The following is a 20,000-nucleotide window of genomic DNA, read 5'->3' as shown; positions in this document are numbered from 1 at the left end:
CCAGTTGCTGTACCAGGTCTGCAGCCTGTCCAGATCCCTTTGTAGTTCTGCTTGGTCTTTGATCGAATGAATTCTTCTCATCAACTTCACATCATCTGCAAACAGGGACACCTCGGAATTTATTCCTTCCGTCATGTCGTTCACAAATACCAGAAACAGCACTGGTCCTAGGACTGACCCCTGTGGGACCCCGCTGGTCACAGGTGCCCACTCTGACACCTCGCCACGTACCATGACTCGCTGCTGTCTTCCTGACAAGTATTCCCTGATCCTGTGTGTGTGTGTGTGTGTGTGTGTGTGTGTGTGTGTGTGTGTGTGTGTGTGTGTGTGTGTGTGAGTTTATTTATATGTATAAATCTAATAGGATGATGCACATGTAATTCTAAACTCACACATGTGGCGTATAGTGACGCATATGTATACTAGACTCAGTAATATGTTGCCTGTTACATCACATATGCACCTTAATACAATAATAATAATAATAATAATAATAATAATAATAATAATAATAATGATTATTATTATTATTATTATTATTATTATTATTATTATTATTATTATTATTATTATTATTATTATTATTATTATTAGCTGAAATTCACAATGAAAGACAAACGTATTAAATTTAAAACCAATAAATGACAAGAAGAAATTTTATTTTTTATTTTTTATTTGTTTATTCAAACTGGTCATGTGTACCATATACAGAAAGTAAATATACTTTGGCTTCTATTAAATAACAGCAAAAAAAAATATTTTAAATAAATTATATACATATAACCCGTGGAGAGGTTAAAGTTATAATATATTGTCCATTGAAAAAGGCGAGACTCTGGACGGAATGTTTATTTTAGAGCTGTATAATTCTCTATTATATCATATGTTATAGAATAATGATGAATAAGACACATGTACAACACGTAGGTATGTTTATTGCCGATGTGTTTCGCCTGAGCAAGAACCCTCTTCAGTCGAGGAGAAAGAAAGTGCCATATAGTATTCAAATGATGAATTGAAGAATGATTTTCTTGTGTAAGATTTGGGAATCTTTATATAGGAAACGTTTCACTAGTCACTGTTTTTTTTTTCAGTCCAGTACAGAGAAGAACGGTGAAAGATAAGGAGGAGAATGAGGTAATCAGTCCCTCAGCCTGGAGTCGATATGTTCACTCCATTAGTCAAGACTGGTGGACTGAACACGTTGACTCCAGGCCGAGGGACTGATTATCTCATTTTGACTACCTCACTCTAATCCTCATCTTTCACCGTTCGTCTCTATTGGACTGAATAAACTTCTAATTGGCGACACGTTTCCTAAATAACGATTCTTAAATACTGCACACGTGTCTTACATTCTTCAGCTTATCGGTTTTCTAATTAATTACATCACATCTCGACTGACGAAGTCTGATGTGCAGGCGGAACGTTTCGCAACAGAGAGACTCAGGTTCTGCACGTGTGTCATATTCATCAACTTTTCGTTACTGTTTATCATTAATATGATTTTATAGACTAATATAGAGCATAGGCTATACTATATACACGCTAGAGGCGCACCAATTCTCCTGAGTTCCGGCTCTATATTCTGAGGATTCTTTATGCTATTATTTTGATCGATTTTTTGGTGTCAGTATTTTCTGTTGGTTAGTTTTGTCCACCATCAGTTTTGGCCAGATTTGTCAGTTCTGGCCAGCTTCTTCTCTTCTGGCCAGCTTCGTAAACTTTTATCTTCCATAATTATGTGTTCTTGTGTGATGAGGCCAGCTGGACCAATCATCGTCTGCAACTATTGCCAAGTAGATTATTCGGCAAAATTCGTTGCCACCTGTTCATGGGTTCAGTAACATTAGTGACCACATGCCCAAGTGTTCAGTAACATCTATTTTCACCTATTCCATTGTTCAATATCATCAATAACCATTTGTTTCTATGCTCAGTTACATCCATGGTCAGGTGGGATATCCAATACTGTAAGAGCCATCAACCTGTTGAGGGGTACAGTATCCAGGAATCATAACGACTGCAAAAATTCCCTACCATAGAGCTTAAATGGAAGTAAGATACGGAATACACGGCACATTTCCATTCCGACAACGTTTCGTCCCGATTTCATGAAGTTAACATCGAGCGAAATGTCGTTAGGATGAAGATTCGCTCTGCTGTCTCCCTACACCAGTCAGCCACAGCATATAAAGAAGCTGGTAATCTTGAGTTCAAACAGGTGTCCATCAGGACCCAGACAATCGATCTCACTTCGATGTCTCTTCAGGAGGTTTGCTGTTGGCTGGATCACCGTCTAGGCTTGCGCAATGCCACCGGCCTCTGCCACAGGTTCTCTTATGTAACCATGACCGACTACCTCGGGTTCCATATCCTTGACTACCTTATTGCTCACGCAGTAATCTCGCCAGCCTTCCGCATCAGCTCGAGTTTGACTTCTTGGTCACGCGCCTTCAGCCTCAGGTCCTGGAGGGAAGCCTGGCGGCGCTCAGCATCATCCCGTCGCAGGGGAAGGGGGGCTAGGGGAGGAGCCTGCAGTCCCTGGGGTCCAGTCAAAGGTGGAGAGTAGGGTAAAGGAGGAACCAAGCTTGAGGTTGAGAGAGAGGAGGCATGGGACTGCAGGCCAGCGAGGGAGGGCAGGTAAGGCTGCAGGCTGGCCAGGTATGGTGTCGTCTCCAGCTTGGAACGTTGTGACAGCTGAGCCAGGACGGACGTGAAGGACGGGGTGTAGGGCAGCAGATGAGGGGCCAGTGCAGGAGGCCTGTACTGCAGGTCACGCAGGACAGCCAAAGACGGATGCATGTAGTGTGTGCCCGGCGGTAACAGAGGCTGGGGAGCTGAAGCGGCAGCAGCGGCGGCTGCAACAGCTGCCACAGTGGTTGGGGGGAGATAGGCGGCTGCTGGCGGGGGTACCCGACCACCGTGAAACATTGTTGCTGGATCTAGATGCTTTGCCGTGTGCGGAGGGTATCCAAGGGCGGCGAAGGGGCTGGAGATGGTGGGCGGGAGGGCTGGATTCTGCATTGGCAGGGGCGCTGAAGGAGGGAACGCCCCGTAGGGATGCGTTGAAGGACCAACCTTCTCCTGCTTACGCCACTTGGCACGTCGGTTCTGGAACCACACCTGTGGGAACAAAACAGAGTTATATTACTCTCGACTCAAATTAAAGTGTGGGAATAGATCAGGTGCGTTACGCATATATCAATTATTGTGTTGTTTATGATCAATAATCCCGGGCAGCTGGTCCTGAAGCGGGCCAGACCATAATAACACCGCGCAAGTTATTGACTCTGGACATGACACGGAACTCCTTGATGAAAGTAGCCACGAGCGTCACAACAGGCACTCTTCTCCAACATTTTATTTCACTTTCAGCTGATCAAACCCACTACTCACCCCGATACCGCTAACATACAACACTGCCGCATGAAAGTGCAATTGATGTCTCGCCCTAAGCAAGCAGCAGACGAGGCAGTGAGCTTACTTAAGTGCCGCGCCCCCTCATCCTCTCTCTCTCTCCCTCTCTCTCTCCTCTCTTACCTCGCTACCTGCGTGTCTGTCGACCATTCTTCAGTCGTGTAGACAAGGGTTGCCCTGACTTACTAGCATCATTACTGCTATATCAGGAGAAAATTTAATTTCCTATGACAGGTTAATTTCTTTCTACTTTATTTGTCTGAGTGATGTTACTCGCGAGACTAATACAGCTGCTTCTATCCCCGTCCACTGGGGATGATTATACCAAGAACCGTCCACCTTCAGGGCCTCTCGCACTCCTTCGTCAGAGGCCGCCCTGCAGGAAACGCCTCTCACAGGACAACATTTTGGGACGATCTGACAAGTCATTTCGGCTTAGGAATCCTCTTAACAAATCAATAACTTTAATCTTTTTTGATGCTGATAATGTAGATCAACGATGTAATACACTAGAAGCCTATATGTTACAATACTCTGCCTGGATCAATTCCACAACGACCCACAAAATAGAAATAACAGCTAGACGATGTTCTGGTTTCGTCCTGGGTCAGCATAGCTAGTTGATAATAGTCCAGGACACTTCCAGTAAATCTTCATGTGAATCGTCAACTTGTACTTATACAAATCTCATATAACTCAAGAAGAAAAACAGACTAGACTAACAATCAATTTGCTCATTATATGTGTCGTGCCGAATAGGTAAAACTGGTCAATTAGCAAGAACTCATTTAAAACAAAGTCCTTTCTAAAATTTTCTTTTATACGTTTAAAGATATATATTCTTTCATTTATGTTAATGTAAAAAGTAATTTTGCACCAAAAGATCCTTAGAAAACTTGTCTAACCTTATAATAACAAACGCAATTTAATTTAGCCTAATCCAACTAAATATATTTTAGACAAGTTTACAATAATTTAATAATAAACAAACACAATGAAATACATTTTTTTTGTAAGGTTCAGAATGATTTTTGCGAAATTATTGCATACACAAATTTTCGCTTGCCTTATTCGGCAAGAAGAGCGTTGCTATTTAAGCCAAAATCGCAAGTTTTACCTATTCGGCACAACATATATATATATATATATATATATATATATATATATATATATATATATCTATATATATATATATATATATATATATATATATATATATATATATATATAAACGGAATAAAGAAGGCTTATTAAACAAGTTAATTATCCTTTATGTCAGAATCGATCATTACTCCTTTCCCTCTGTTATTATCGACTCTTGCGTGAGAAGACCTGGATGAATACGATACCCAGAAGCTGTTGAACTGATGTGTGGATATTGGTGGTGTGGATGCTGGTGGTGTGGATGCTGGTGTCTTGATGCTGGTGGTGTGGATGCTGGTGTCTTGATGCTGGTGGTGTGGATGCTGGTGTCTTGATGCTGGTGGTGTGGATGCTGGTATCTTGATGCTGGTGGTGTGGATGCTGGTGTCTTGATGCTGGTGGTGTGGATGCTGGTGACTTGATGCTGGTGGTGTGGATGCTGGTGACTTGATGCTGGTGGTGTGGATGCTGGTGTCTTGATGCTGGTGGTGTGGATGCTGGTGTCTTGATGCTGGTGGTGTGGATGCACGTGGTGTGGGTCATGGTGGTGTGGATACTAGAGTGGAGGATGGAGTGGAGGATGGAGTGGATGATGAAGTGGAGGATGGAATGGAGGATGGAGTGGATGATGGAGTGGAGGATGGTAGTGTGGATAGTGGTGTAGAAGGTGGTATGATTCTTGTGATGGTGTGGATGGTGATGTAGATGGTGGTGTAGAAGGTAGTGTGATGTTGGTGGTGTTGATGCTGGTGGTGTTGATGCTGGTGGTGTTGATGCTGGTGGTGTTGAAGCTGGTGGTGTTGATGCTGGTGGTGTTGATGCTGGTGGTGTTGATGCTGGTGGTGTGGATGCTGGTGGTGTTGATGCTGGTGGTGTTGATGCTGGTGGTGTTGATGTTGGTGGTGTGGATGTTGGTGGTGTTGATGCTGGTGGTGTTGATGCTGGTGGTGTGGATGCTGGTGGTGTTGATGCTGGTGGTGTTGATGTTGGTGGTGTTGATGCTGGTGGTGTTGAAGCTGGTGGTGTTGATGCTGGTGGTGTTGATGCTGGTGGTGTTGATGCTGGTGGTGTGGATGCTGGTGGTGTTGATGCTGGTGGTGTTGATGCTGGTGGTGTTGATGTTGGTGGTGTGGATGTTGGTGGTGTTGATGCTGGTGGTGTGGATGCTGGTGGTGTTGATGCTGGTGGTGTTGATGTTGGTGGTGTTGATGCTGGTGGTGTGGATGCTGGTGGTGTTGATGCTGGTGGTGTTGATGCTGGTGGTGTTGATGTTGGTGGTGTGGATGTTGGTGGTGTTGATGCTGGTGGTGTTGATGCTGGTGGTGTTGATGTTGGTGGTGTGGATGCTGGTGGTGTTGATGCTGGTGGTGTTGATGTTGGTGGTGTGGATGCACATACACCACACACACAGGCACGCACATACACCACACACACACGCACACACAAAGACAGTCCCCTCACAAACACAAAAACATCCGCGCATATTTTATACACAGTTTAGAGAACAGGTGTGAATCTTCGAATGTGACCAACCCACTTGAAGATAATGAGTCGAGGCCCATAACACTACTGGAAAACTAAACTCCATTCGTGCGAAAATACATGTTAGATGTTACGCTGTAAGTCACTTAATCTAACCTAACTTAACCTAAGCTAACCTAACCTAACCTAACTTAACCTAACCTAACTTAACCTAACCTAACCTAACTTAACCTAGTCTAACTTAACCTAACCTAACTTAACCTAACCTAACTTAACCTAACCTAACCTAACCTAATCTAAATTAACTTAACCTAACCTAACTTAACCTAACTTAACCTAACCTAACCTAAATTAACTTAACCTAACCTAACTTAACCTAACTTAACCTAACCTAACCTAAATTAACTTAACCTAACCTCACCATACCTTACGTAAATCATTATAGGTAATAATAATAATAATAATAATAATAATAATAATAATAATAATAATAATAATAATAATAATAATAATAATAATAATAATAATATAGACTTATATTAGCTTCAAGCAGACTTCTTTATGAATTATATATATGTCGTGCCGAATAGGTAAAACTTGCGATTTTGGCTTAAATAGCAACGCTCTTCTTGCCGAATAAGGCAAGCGAAAATTTGTGTTTGCAATAATTTCGCAAAAATCATTCTGAACCTAACGAAAAAAAATATATCTTATTGTGTTTGTTTATTATTAAATTATTGTTAACTTATCTATAATATATTTAGTTGGATTAGGCTAAATTAAATTGTGCTTGTTATAATAAGGTTAGGTAAGTTTTCTAAGGTTCTTTTGGCACACAATTACTAATTTTTACATTAACATAAATTAAAAAATATATCTTTAATCATATAAGAGAAAATATTAGAAAGGACTTATATATATATATATATATATATATATATATATATATATATATATATATATATATATATATATATATGCAAGGAACTCGCGAGAGCATGCGAAATATACACAAACACTGATCTCTGGCTGAAGGAGACTCGAACCTACGAACCTTAGGACAAGGTACGCAGTGCTTTACCAATCTACCCACACTGGACCAATACCTTGGCGTGTAGCATGAGCTACACGTTTGATCCAAGGCAGCCAGCTTTCAGGGAGAAGGCTTACAGCTTTTCATCTCATCCCCTACATGCATCAGCCTTACCAGTGTGGGTAGATTGGTAAAGCACTGCGTACCTTGTCCTAAGGTTCGTAGGTTCGAGTCTCCTTCAGCCAGAGATCAGTGTTTATATAGATATATATATATATACATACAGAGAAAGATCGCAATCGTGTGTGTGTGTGTGGACTCAACTATGTTATTTTTTTGTCAGGTAATGTTAAATTATAGCTGCTAAAATTCCCGAGGTTTTTAACTACCAATTAACTCCCTGCACTCTCATAATTTACTCCATGCTCTCCTTGAGTTAACTCTGGGTTAAAATTAACACAGTAATCTGTTAAGGTTAAAACCATACTCTGTCAAATATACTCCTTAGGACAGTTATATTTAACACCATATTGTCTTATAGTTAACCCAGTGTTGAAGTTAACCCCTTCTCTCATATTTAACCCTCTCTTCTGTTAAATTAACCTCAGTAGCAAGTGTTGCACTTATGCAACACTTGCATAAGTGTCTCCTTCTTCAACTTGTCGGTTTTATAAGCCATTAATTACAGATTGTTCTTTACTTGTAGTGAGGCGTAATACTCATTTAACAACTTTTAATTCGTAATTTAACAACTTTTAATTCGTAATTTAACAACTTTTCACTCGTAATTTAACAACTTTTCTCTCGTAATTTAACAACTTTTCTCTCGTAATTTAACAACTTTTCATTCATAATTTAACAACTTTTCTCTCGCAATTTAACAACTTTTCTCTCGTAATTTAACAACTTTTCTCTCGTAATTTAACAACTTTTCACTCGTAATTTAACAACTTTTCACTCTTAATTTAACAACTTTTCTCTCGTAATTTAACAACTTTTCTCTCGCAATTTAACAACTTTTCTCTCGTAATTTAACAACTTTTCACTCGTAATTTAACAACTTTTCACTCGTAATTTAACAACTTTTTACTCTTAATTTAACAACTTTTCTCTCGTAATTTAACAACTTTTCACTCGCAATTTAACAACTTTTCTCTCGCAATTTAACAACTTTTCACTCATAATTTAACAACTTTCAACAAGTTTTTCAGTGGTAATAAATTGTATAAAATACCGACACAGTGGAAAAATAAACACACGAGGAGAATAATGTGATCTTTTATTGACAACGTTTCGCCCACACAGTGGTCTTTATCAGTCACAAACAAGTCACTTGATAAAGCCCTCTATGTGGGCGAAACGTTTATTTTTCCAAATTTTACAGTCGCGGTATAAACGTGACTCTACAGTCGCGGTATTAACATGACTCTTCAGTCGCGGTATTAACATGACTCTACAATCGCGATATTAACATGACTCTACAGACGCGATATTAACATGACTCTACAGTCGCGATATTAACATGACTACAGTCGCGGCATTAACATGACTCTACAGTCGCGGTATTAACATGACTCTACAGTCGCGGTAATAACATGACTCTACAGTCGCGGCATTAACATGACTCTACAGTCGCGGTATTAACATGACTCTACAGTCGCGGCATTAACATGACTCTACAGTCGCGATATTAACATGGCTCTACAGTTGCGGTATTAACATGACTCTACAGTCGCGGTATTAACACGACTCTGCAGTCGCGGTATTAACACGACTGTACAGTCGCGGTATTAACACGACTCTACAGTCGCGGTATTAACATGACTCTACAGTCGCGGCATTAATATGACTCTACGGTCGCGGTATTAACACGACTCTACAGTCGCGGTATTACCATAACTCTACAGACGCGATATTAACATGACTCTACAGTCGCGGCATTAACATGACTCTACGGTCGCGGTATTAACACGACTCTACAGTCGCGATATTAACATAACTCTACAGACGCGATATTAACATGACTCTACAGTCGCGATATTAACATAACTCTACAGACGCGATATTAACATGACTCTACGGTCGCGGTATTAACACGACTCTACAGTCGCGGTATTAACACGACTCTACAGTCGCGGTATTAACATGACTCTACGGTCGCGGTATTAACACGACTCTACAGTCGCGATATTAACATAACTCTACAGACGCGATATTAACATGACTCTAACTACTCCAACTTTTAACACTGCTATTAATGACTGGAATATTTAACTCCTTCCAGACCAAGAACTAACAATTTACTACCATACACGTCATGGAACTGAGATTTAACACCAGCTGGAAGAATTTAGCACCTGACAACTAACATATAAAAAGATTAACAACAATATGCATGTTGATTATCGTAATTTTAAATAAAATTTGCTTTCCAAACAACGTTTTTCTTTTTAAGAAACAAGTAAGTAAATTTTTTTAATTTGTACCATGTGCTCGCACTTTAAAATGGCTTCCTACCATGTGTTCCCACTTTAAAATTACTTTCTACCACGTGCTCGCACTTTAAAATGGCTTCCTACCATGTGTTCCCACTTTTAAATTACTTTCTACCATGTGCTCCCACTTTAAAATGGCTTCCTACCATGTGTTCCCACTTTTAAATTACTTTCTACCATGTGTTCCACTTTTAAATTACTTTCTACCATGTGCTCCCACTTTAAAATGGCTTCCTACCATGTGTTCCCACTTTAAAATGGCTTCCTACCATGTGTTCCCACTTTTAAATTACTTTCTACCATGTGCTCCCACTTTAAAATGGCTTTCTACCATATGTTCCCACTTTAAAATGGCTTTGTACCATGTGTTCCCACTTTTAAATTACTTTCTACAATGTGCTCCCATTTAAAATGGTTTTCTACCATATGCTTCCACTTTAAAATGGCTTTCTACCATGTGTTCCCACTTTAAAATGACTTTCTACCATGTGTTCCCACTTTAAAATGGCTTTCTACTATATGCTTCCACTTTAAAATGGCTTTCTACCATGTGTTCCCACTTTAAAATGACTTTCTACCATGTGTTCCCACTTTAAAATGGCTTTCTACTATATGCTTCCACTTTAAAATGGCTTTCTACCATGTGTTCCCACTTTAAAATGATTTTCTACCATGTGCTTCCACTTTAGGATGGCTTTCTACCATGTGTTCCCACTTTTAAATTACTTTCTACAATGTGCTCCCACTTTAAAATGCCTTTCTACCATGTGCTCCCACTTTAAAATGACTTTCTACCATGTGTTCCCACTTTTAAATTACTTTCTACAATGTGTTCCCACTTTAAAATGGCTTTCTACCATGTGCTTCCACTTTAAAATGGCTTTCTACCATGTGCTCCCACTTTAAAATGACTTTCTACCATGTGTCCCACTTTAAAATGACTTTCTACCATGTGTTCCCACTTTAAAATGGCTTTCTACCATGTGTTCCCACTTTAAAATGACTTTCTACCATGTGTTCCACTTTAAAATGACTTTCTACCATGTGTTTCCACTTTAAAATGACTTTCTACCATGTGCTCCCACTTTATAATCACTTTCTCTCATTTAAAAGCACTTTTTTAAGGCACTTTGTAGCAACTATTGTCGGATGTAGCACCGGGGAATTAGCAGTCATGATTACTCTATCATCAAAAGTCAGAATGAGCAATTAAGTAAGCCGTAAGCTCGTCAGGCTTTAATAGAGGCAAATGGGCCTTGATAAAGCTAGTTGTTAGTTGGTAATTGGTAGACGGCTCTTGTTAAATTGGAGAGATGCACAGTGGTTAGGGTCGTTGACGAGCGAAGGCCCTTCCTGTCTCTCTCCGACCACACCGCCCTTATTTCTCTCTCTCTCTCTCTCTCTCTCTCTCTCTCTCTCTCTCTCTCTCTCTCTCTCTCTCTCTCTCTCTCTCTCTCTCTCTCTCTCTCTCTCTCTCTCTCTCTCTCTCTCTCTCTTTCTCTATCTATCTATCTATCTATCTATTTATTACAATAAACAGCCTGGATAATGTGTGGAATCACGAAAGAGTTTGAAATTTCACTAATTTTTTACTGTGGTTATGTTATATATATATATATATATATATATATATATATATATATATATATATATATATATATATATATATATATATATATATATATATATATATATATATATATAATATATATATATTTACATATATTAGATTTACATAATGAAAGATGGAAATATGAGAATTTGAAAGTACTTAAAGAAGTCAAATGTTGAAAAATGAAAAGAGAACTGAAAAAATAGAGCATGAAGAAAGTAATTGAATTACAGACCAAAATGCAAAGACTAAAATTCCAAACACACACACACACACACACACACACACACACACACACACACACACACACACACACACACACACACACACACACAGCCAATATAAAAATACACTCTTAATGAGAGTTGATTGCAATGAGGGGGAAAAAACACAGTTTTGTCAACAAGGTCAAAGGATTTAGTTTTTTGGATTAAAGTTTTTGTAAATATTAGTTTAATCCTTTCTTCTGGACCTTGTTTATTAACAAGGGAAATATTTCTAAGACGCCTACCGTCATGCGCACATGTGCACATGCGCACATGCGCACATTAATGTTCTAACACTACAAGTCGGTGATGTACAGAATTTTCCGGCATATAAGGCGCACTACCATGTAAGACATTTAAGTCAATGTTTCCAAGCAGCTGTAACGTAATGTTAGTTAAGAAGGTCAGGTTAAGGTCAGGGTCAAGAAGGTGAGGGTCAGGAAGGTCAGAGTCAAGAAGGTGAGGATCAAGAAAGTCAGAGTCAAGAAGGCCAGGGTCAGGAAGGTCAGGGTCAGGAAGGTCAGGGTCAAGAAGGTCAGGGTCAAGAAGGTCAGGGTCAAGAAGGTCAGGGTCAAAAAGGTTAGGGTCAAGAAGGTCAGGGTCAGGAAGGTCAGAGTCAAGAAGGCCAGGGTCAGGAAGGTCAGGGTCAAGAAGGTCAGGGTCAGGAAGGTTAGAGTCAAGAAGGTCAGGGTCAAGAAGGTCAGGGTCAAAAAGGTTAGGGTCAAGAAGGTCAGGGTCAAGAAGGCAAGGGTCAAAAAGGTTAGGGTCAAGAAGGTCAGGGTCGAAATTTTAGGGTCAAGAAGGTCCGGGTCAAGATCAAGGTCAAGAAGGTCAGAGTCAAGCCTACCTTGACCCTGACCTTGAGCATTTAAGGCAAAGGCTAATTTTCCAAGACCTCTTTTTTGTGGGAATAAAGCTGGTCATATATGCCGGAAAATACAGTAAGTCTGCTTCTAGTCAGCGTTTCTGAGAACAATGTAGATTTTAGAAAAAAATTGAGGTCTAAACAAGGATATTATTTTAGATTATCTTCAAACTTTAATGTCATCAAAATGTGATTAGGAAAATTATAACCCCAAGTTTAGAAAACCTTGAAAAAAGTAAAACGAAAACGAAAAAAAATGAAAAAACGAAAAATAAAAAATAGAACCTGAATAAAACCTGAATAATCACACACATAAGTGTGCGATATATACATATAACACTATATACATAGGATTTTACATATATAATTATATAAACAGAGGATTATGAGGGTAATTAACCTTAATTGTGTCTCTAAGAATGACACTATTAAAAATATTCTGAGGAAACTCCCTTGTTGGCTGTTATGTACCAGGTTCATTGTCAACGAAGTCAAAAAAGTCATATGAGAAGCGGACATGCGAGGAATTAGGGCGAGAATTAAGCTGCATAATTACAGTGAATCTTCGAGACGAGGAACGTGTTTACTCCTTTTGAGAGATTTGGATCATCCAATTGACTGATGTAAAAGCAGATTGCTTTAATGGCAGTCCCTAATTGACATGAATGTTATCGAGTCATGTCTAATCACGTATGTGCCTAATGATGGTATTAATATTAACCCTGGCATGTAGAAGCTGGATCCATGCAGAACACAAAATATCTGCGATAAACCCATACTCTGGAAGGGGAACTTTGGATTACTTTTACCAATCCATCACAATATAATTATGGCAATGCTTAATTATTATAGTCATAAGGAAGCACTAAACCCATAGAGGTTATATAGTGTCTGGGGAAAGGGGTGTGGAATAAACCTTGGTAACAGAAACCGACAAATTGGTTTAGAAAAACACGTAAGAAAACACTTGGACATACGTATTAGAAAACGTTTCGGTCCTCAGACCTTGATCACTTCTATACTGTCTGTTTAACATCAGTATGATAGAAATGATCAAAGAATGAGGAGAATTCAATCGGATGAGGATCAGGCAGCACTACAAAGGGATCTGGATAGGCTGCAAGCCTGGTCCAGCAACTGGCTCCTGGAGTTTAACTCCATCAGGTGCAAAGTCATGAAGATTGGGGAAGGACAAAGAAGACCACAGACAGAATAAACGTTAGGGGGGGGGGGCTAAAGACTGCAAACCTCACTCTCACGACCGAAACGTTTTCAAACAAATATGTCGTAATGTTTGTTTACGTGTCTTTCTAAACCGAAACGAGTGTAAACAGAATTGAAGCAAGGAAGAGAAATGCAGCTCAGGTTCCAATGTTTACCTAAAATATTGTATATAAATCATAGACCAAATGAGTCGACTACAACCTGCCAGTTGTAATCTATTCTCTGCTTAGCCAATAATTTTTATTAATAAATCATTCTACAACTTTTAATAATTTTCTTTTTGGTTTTATATTGTCGTTTATCTTTATTTTCTAATGGCTGATTTCTAAATTTACTGCTGATGAGATGTTGCTGGACACTCTTTGTGATGAAATTATTATTATTATTATTATTATTATTATTATTATATATATATATATATATATATATATATATATATATATATATATATATATATATATATATATATATATATATATATATATATATATATATATATATATATATATATACTATATATATATATTACGCAAATATCGCAAACCATACGATACAGGAGTCGACTCCAGTTACGACGTCCTTTGGGAACGTACTTGCTTGGACATCCTCCTCTTTTCTGCAATTTTAAAAGCTCCTGATGATGTGTTGATTGCAAAAGGAAAGGCCTAGCGCTTCCCTGATTTCTCACATTATCAAGGTTCTTAATAATGTGATAAATCACGAAAACGCTTGGAAATTCACTATTTTTGTCACAGGGGTTGTTTTGCATATTGCTATATCGCACAACGGTAGGGTGACCCACTCCTCCAGAGTACAGGCACTGTAACTCCACTTTCAGAATTCATTTTCGATTAACCAACTTCCCCCCTGAATCCATACATAAATGTTACCTTGCTGACACTCCAACAGCACGTCGAGTCATTAAAACTACTTCTTTCTGGTCACACCGTTCTAACATGCTCACGCATGCTTCCTGGAGGCTTAGAAAATATAAACATTCTTCACCTCCTACCTCCAATCTTCCTGGTCATCCTATTCTGCTTCAGTCTCTCTAAATGCCTAGATAACGTCGACAACTTCTCCTCCGCCTCCGAATTATAACTTTCGTAATTCAACATCATCTGTATATTTTTACGTTACGATTTCTCTGCATAATTTTCACACTTCACATTGCTCTCAGACACGACATCTCGACTGCCTCCAGCCTCCTACTTGTTGCAACGTTTAAAGCCCATGTCTCACACCCATGTGAAGATGTTGGTACACATGGAGTATACCTGGATTGTGTTTCGGGGGTCAACAGGCCCTCGCGGCCCAGTCCTTGACCAGGCCTAGGATCAGGGCCTGATCAACCAGGCTGTTGCTGCTGGGTACCACTATACTCTGGAATATACCTCCATTTACGTCCATACATAGATTTTTTCCTCATCACATTATTAACATTTTTTTCTACTCTATGGTTCACCTCATCTTGTATATGGTGTGTGTGTGACCTTCTATATGTAATCATCTATATATGGCTGCATGGGTCGGATCATAGCTCCTGGCTCCGCCTCTTCACTGGTCGCTACTAGGCTCACTCTCTCCCTGCTCCAAGAGCCCCATCATGTGTGTATGTGTGTGTGTGTGTGTGTGTGTGTGTGTGTGTGTGTGTGTGTGTGTGTGTGTGTGTGTGTGTGTGAGTGTATGTGTGTGTGTGTGTGTGAGTGTATGTGTGTGTGTGAGTGCATGTGTGTGTGTGAGTGCATGTGTGTGTGTGTGTGAGTGTGTGTGTGTGTGTGTGTATGAGTGAGTGTATGTGTGTGTGTGAGTGCATGTTTGTGTGTGAGTGTGTGTGTGTGTGTGTGTGTGTATGTGTGTGAGTAATAGTAATATATGCGTGTGTGTTCCGTTATGTCAGCAAGTGTTTGCATATTGAGAGGACCATAATTACAAGCCAGATCAACATATGTTATGTGAACATATGTAATATACTACAAAACGACAACATTTACCCCTCTTAACGCGTTTCTCTCACACACGTCGCATGATCCTCAGTCTTGACGCTATCCTCACCAACGTAAAAATATGATACACGTGTCCATATCCCTACGAAATAAAATGAAAAAAAAAATAGCCATGAGGACAGAAAATGGATTGGGGACGCCTTGAAACGCAGACGATGATGAGAAAAAGGAGAAAACCAATTAGAGACGTAGAGACGTAGTAAAAACAAATTGTGTAATGGGAGTGTGTATTTCGACCTCTAACTGAGGTCCTCTTCATCAGATGCTGTGATAGGTCATTTTCATGGTTTAGTTCTTCTCGTTAAACAATATTTCGGCTAATGTTTTATATATAAATCTTATTAAACAAAAGTAACGTTCCAGGTTTATTTACAACAAGACCCTAACGCTAATAACGTAAAGTTTGTTTAATAAACGCAAAACAGCATCTACTGACGCTATAACTAATAACTAACGTTAGAGTAGTAATAACAATACTAACGATTATTATACACAATTATTAACGCAAATGTACTAACGTGTATAAACCTGTATGAAGACCCATCAAGCATGGCGCTTGGATGATAGTGAAGAGCTCTAGATCCAAGGAGTTGAAGCCATATATTCCTTCCTTGGCTTAAATCTCATTACCTCCCATTTCTCACGAATTGTGTGGTCCCCCTATGGGTTTAGTGCTTCCTCATGACTATAATAATAATTGTCGGTATAGAAATAAAACCTCGCTGAAGAAATAATATATAAAATCAAGGCAATATATTTCGGCCTCATATTGAGGTCTTCATCAGTAGACAGAAGAGAGCATCACCCTCAGTACTGTAGTGTATATTTGAGGATGTGTAAATACAATTGGGGATATACGAGGCTAAATCGAGTATATATATATAGAGAAAATCAGTGATATATAAATATAAAGAAAAATCGGGAATATATTAGGGCAGCAACGCGATATATACTTAGGATATATAGGGATATATTAAAACAATGTCGAATATATGACATTTCCTTTGCATATACGCTAATTCGCGTATATGCAAAGGAAACCTCTGTCATATATTCATAAAAAAATGGTATATACAAGGAATTTCTGCAATATATCGATACGTCAAAGACGATATACCAGCGAGGTATATCGGTGACATATTCCTAGTATATCGATTATAAATCGGATATATACCAAGGTGACGTTCCAAACATGCCGCTCCATCGTAGCAATAAAATGTCTTCGGAGGAGCTTTAAACCCGCAAGGGAAATGATAGGCAATCAAGTTAGATCCAAGGAAGGGTAGGTAACATAAGTTATATCAGCATTATTATTATAAGTATCATTATTATTAATATTATTATTGCTGTTTTTTTATTGCAATTATTATTGAAGTAAATATTATAATTATTATTACGTGTATTTTATTTTTATTAATATTATAATTATTATTATTATTATTATTATTATTATTATTATTATTATTATTATTATTATTATTATTATTATTATTATTAATGAGATATAATCTAACCTAACTTGACCTAATATAATCTAACCTAACTTGACCTAATATAATCTAACCTAACTTGAACTAATATAATCTAACCCAACGACCTAATTAACACTAACTTAACCTGGCCTATACTAACCTAGCCTAACTTGACCTAACTTAGATTAGATTAAAATGGGATTAGTAATCTAATAAGAAACATTAAAATTAACGTTGAAAACGATGAAAGAGTTCATAAATAACGAGTGAACATCTCAAAGTTCACTTGAGAATGTTCACTTCTGAATGTTCACATCTGAATGTTCACATCTGAATGTTCACTTCTGAATGTTCACTTCTGAATGTTCACATCTGAATGCTCACATCTGAATGTTCACATCTGAATGTTCACATCTGAATGTTCACATCTGAATGTTTACATCTGAATGTTCACATTTGAATGTTCACATCTGAATGTTCGCATCTGAATGTTCACATCTGAATGTTCACATCTGAATGTTCACATCTGAATGTTCACATCTGAATGTTCGCATCTGAATGTTCACATCTGAATGTTCACATCTGAATGTTCACATCTGAATGTTCACATCTGAATGTTCACATCTGAATGTTCACATCTGAATGATCACATCTGAATGTTCACATCTGAATGTTCACATCTGAATGTTCACATCTGAATGTTCACATCTGAATGCTCACATCTGAATGCTCACATCTGAATGTTCACATCTGAATGTTCACATCTGAATGTTCACATCTGAATGTTCACATCTGAATGTTCACATCTGAATGTTCACATCTGAATGTTCACATCTGAATGTTCACATCTGAATGTTCACATCTGAATGTTCACATCTGAATGGTTACACACATGGGTGAAATGTCTTCTAGTTCGACCCAAAGAGAGAGAGAAGCTCCAATTTCCTGAATCAAGAGCCCTTTCCCTCACATCAAGGCACTGTCAGACTCTTGCCAGGCAGAAACATTACCCTTATAATCATACAGTCATATGTTCCACCCTCAATACATTAATTATGTACGTGGGGCCCAACGTCAGTTTCCCAACGTTTTACGTTAGTTAGAAATGTTGGTGACTCTAAGTTAAACCAGGTTAATCTAGGTTTTAACACCAGGGAAATTCTGGGGAGATTAATCCCAACTCTGCACACAGAAATTACTCCCTACGAATGCAAGAAGTGGTTCAGAAATACCTCCAGTGAAAAGTCCACGCCCACGCCCACTCATGAGGTTACCCACGCCCACTAGTGAGGTCACGCACGCCCATTCGTTACCACACAATATTGTGGCTGAAGTATTTCGCATATAACCCACTCTGAAGAGAAAATTTAAGTGCATTATCATCGTATCCCGCAATTACTACTGTAAGTCACGGACCGGGCCGAGATGGCGTTCACCCCCGGGACTCTCTCCAGGTATCTGCAAGTTCCAATCGTTTACATTGAAGCACAGATGACGGGTCGCACATCGACCGAAATACATCTCGTTTCTGTCCCTCCCAGACCATTATCAAATCACAGTAATGACTCGATTTTCAGGATGACCGAAACTCCGTCTATAGTTTCCTGTCTGCTATATGGATTAAGTAACGCCGCATTTATGTCTCTAGTTTCGAAAATCTCATAAAGATATACAATATTTTGAATTATACGATCCAGATTTTAAAGATTTGACCAATGCAGAGAAGAACGGTGGAAGATAATGAGGTGTACTCAGTAATTAGTACCTACAGACTGAGGGACTGATTACCTCAGACTCCTCAATCTTCCACTGTACTTCTCTGTATCGGCTTGATAAGGTTCCTGAAGAGCGAAACGTTGTTACAATAAAATGTCACATTAGTTGTACTTGAGTCCTTTTACCCAACGGACTAAAGAAGCCACTGGCGGGCGAAACGTTTTATCGATAAAGATTCCCAAATGTTGTACAACTTTCTCGTACGTCATGACAACTATAACAACAAGTATGGTAGACAGACCTTGGTTCATGAACAGACCTCTGTTAATACCGCTATATCGCTCTGGGAAGAGCTTTATAAAGTCATGGTTAAGCTCTATCCAGCACTAAACATTGTCCACAATATTTTTGCTCTGAAACAATTAATTGCAGGAACTTCAAAGCCACACAGAGAACCAACAGTTGCAATTCCCACACTCTCTCGAGCAAAAACGGCTTCCACTGGTATAATCTCAGTGACATAATATCTACCTAGCCCAGATTACACACCGAATTCCCTCAAATTTACACACTCCAACGACACTTTTTTTCTTCCGCATTCTTGGTATGTCGTTCACAATGAAGAATAATCATAATACGGTGCCTGGAACTTCTCACAAATAATCCGTACTTCTGGGTGAAGACTTTAGCCAATGTTCTGGGCATTTGTGGATGTTTATCAAGCAATAACTGAGCGAGAGATGGCTGGAACTACTCACAAATAGCATACATTTCTGAGACACGATTTTATTCGATATTTTGGGTATTTGTGGATAATTATCAAGCAATAACTGAGCAAGACATGGCTGGAACTACTCACAAATAACCCACACTTCCGAGACGTGATTTTAGTTAATATTTTGGGCACTTATGGATAAAAATCTATCGAATACACGAGGGTCATTAAGGCTGCATGTCACTTCTTGGCCACCAATCGAAAACACTTTAACACCTAAAACAGAGATCAAACTCTCAGCATATATACACTGAGACACATACACCTCTCGGTGTATATACAGTAAGAGACATACACCTCTCAGCATATATACACTGAGAGACATACACCTCTCAGCATATATACACTGAGAGACATACACCTCTCAGCATATATACCCTGAGAGACATACACCTTTCGGTGTATATATCCCGTGTATAAAGAAAGAGGAGAAACAGAAAGACAGATTAAATATTTCTTCTGTTTCGTTTCACATAGCATTTCAAAACAAC

The 20,000-nt window shown here is 38.8% G+C and overlaps 1 protein-coding gene across 2 annotated transcripts in view; it reads right to left on the bottom strand.

Annotated features, from left to right (window-relative positions):
* Positions 1 to 694: 694 nt before the first annotated feature.
* LOC128703054 (homeobox protein aristaless-like) overlaps positions 695 to 20,000 on the bottom strand; it is a 29,502-nt gene continuing 10,196 nt past the window's right edge. For both annotated transcript variants that reach the window (XM_070103561.1, XM_070103562.1), the window contains exon 4: positions 695 to 3,126. In XM_070103561.1, coding sequence (XP_069959662.1) covers positions 2,395 to 3,126 — 732 coding nt within the window. In that variant the 3' untranslated portion in view covers positions 695 to 2,394. The remainder of the gene's footprint in view (positions 3,127 to 20,000) is intronic.

Source organism: Cherax quadricarinatus, chromosome 86 (assembly GCF_038502225.1).
Source record: "Cherax quadricarinatus isolate ZL_2023a chromosome 86, ASM3850222v1, whole genome shotgun sequence".
Classification (NCBI taxonomy): Eukaryota; Metazoa; Arthropoda; class Malacostraca; order Decapoda; family Parastacidae; genus Cherax; species Cherax quadricarinatus.
The sequence above is the reverse complement of the archived record's forward strand: the minus strand, read 5'-3'. Positions and strand labels throughout refer to the sequence as shown.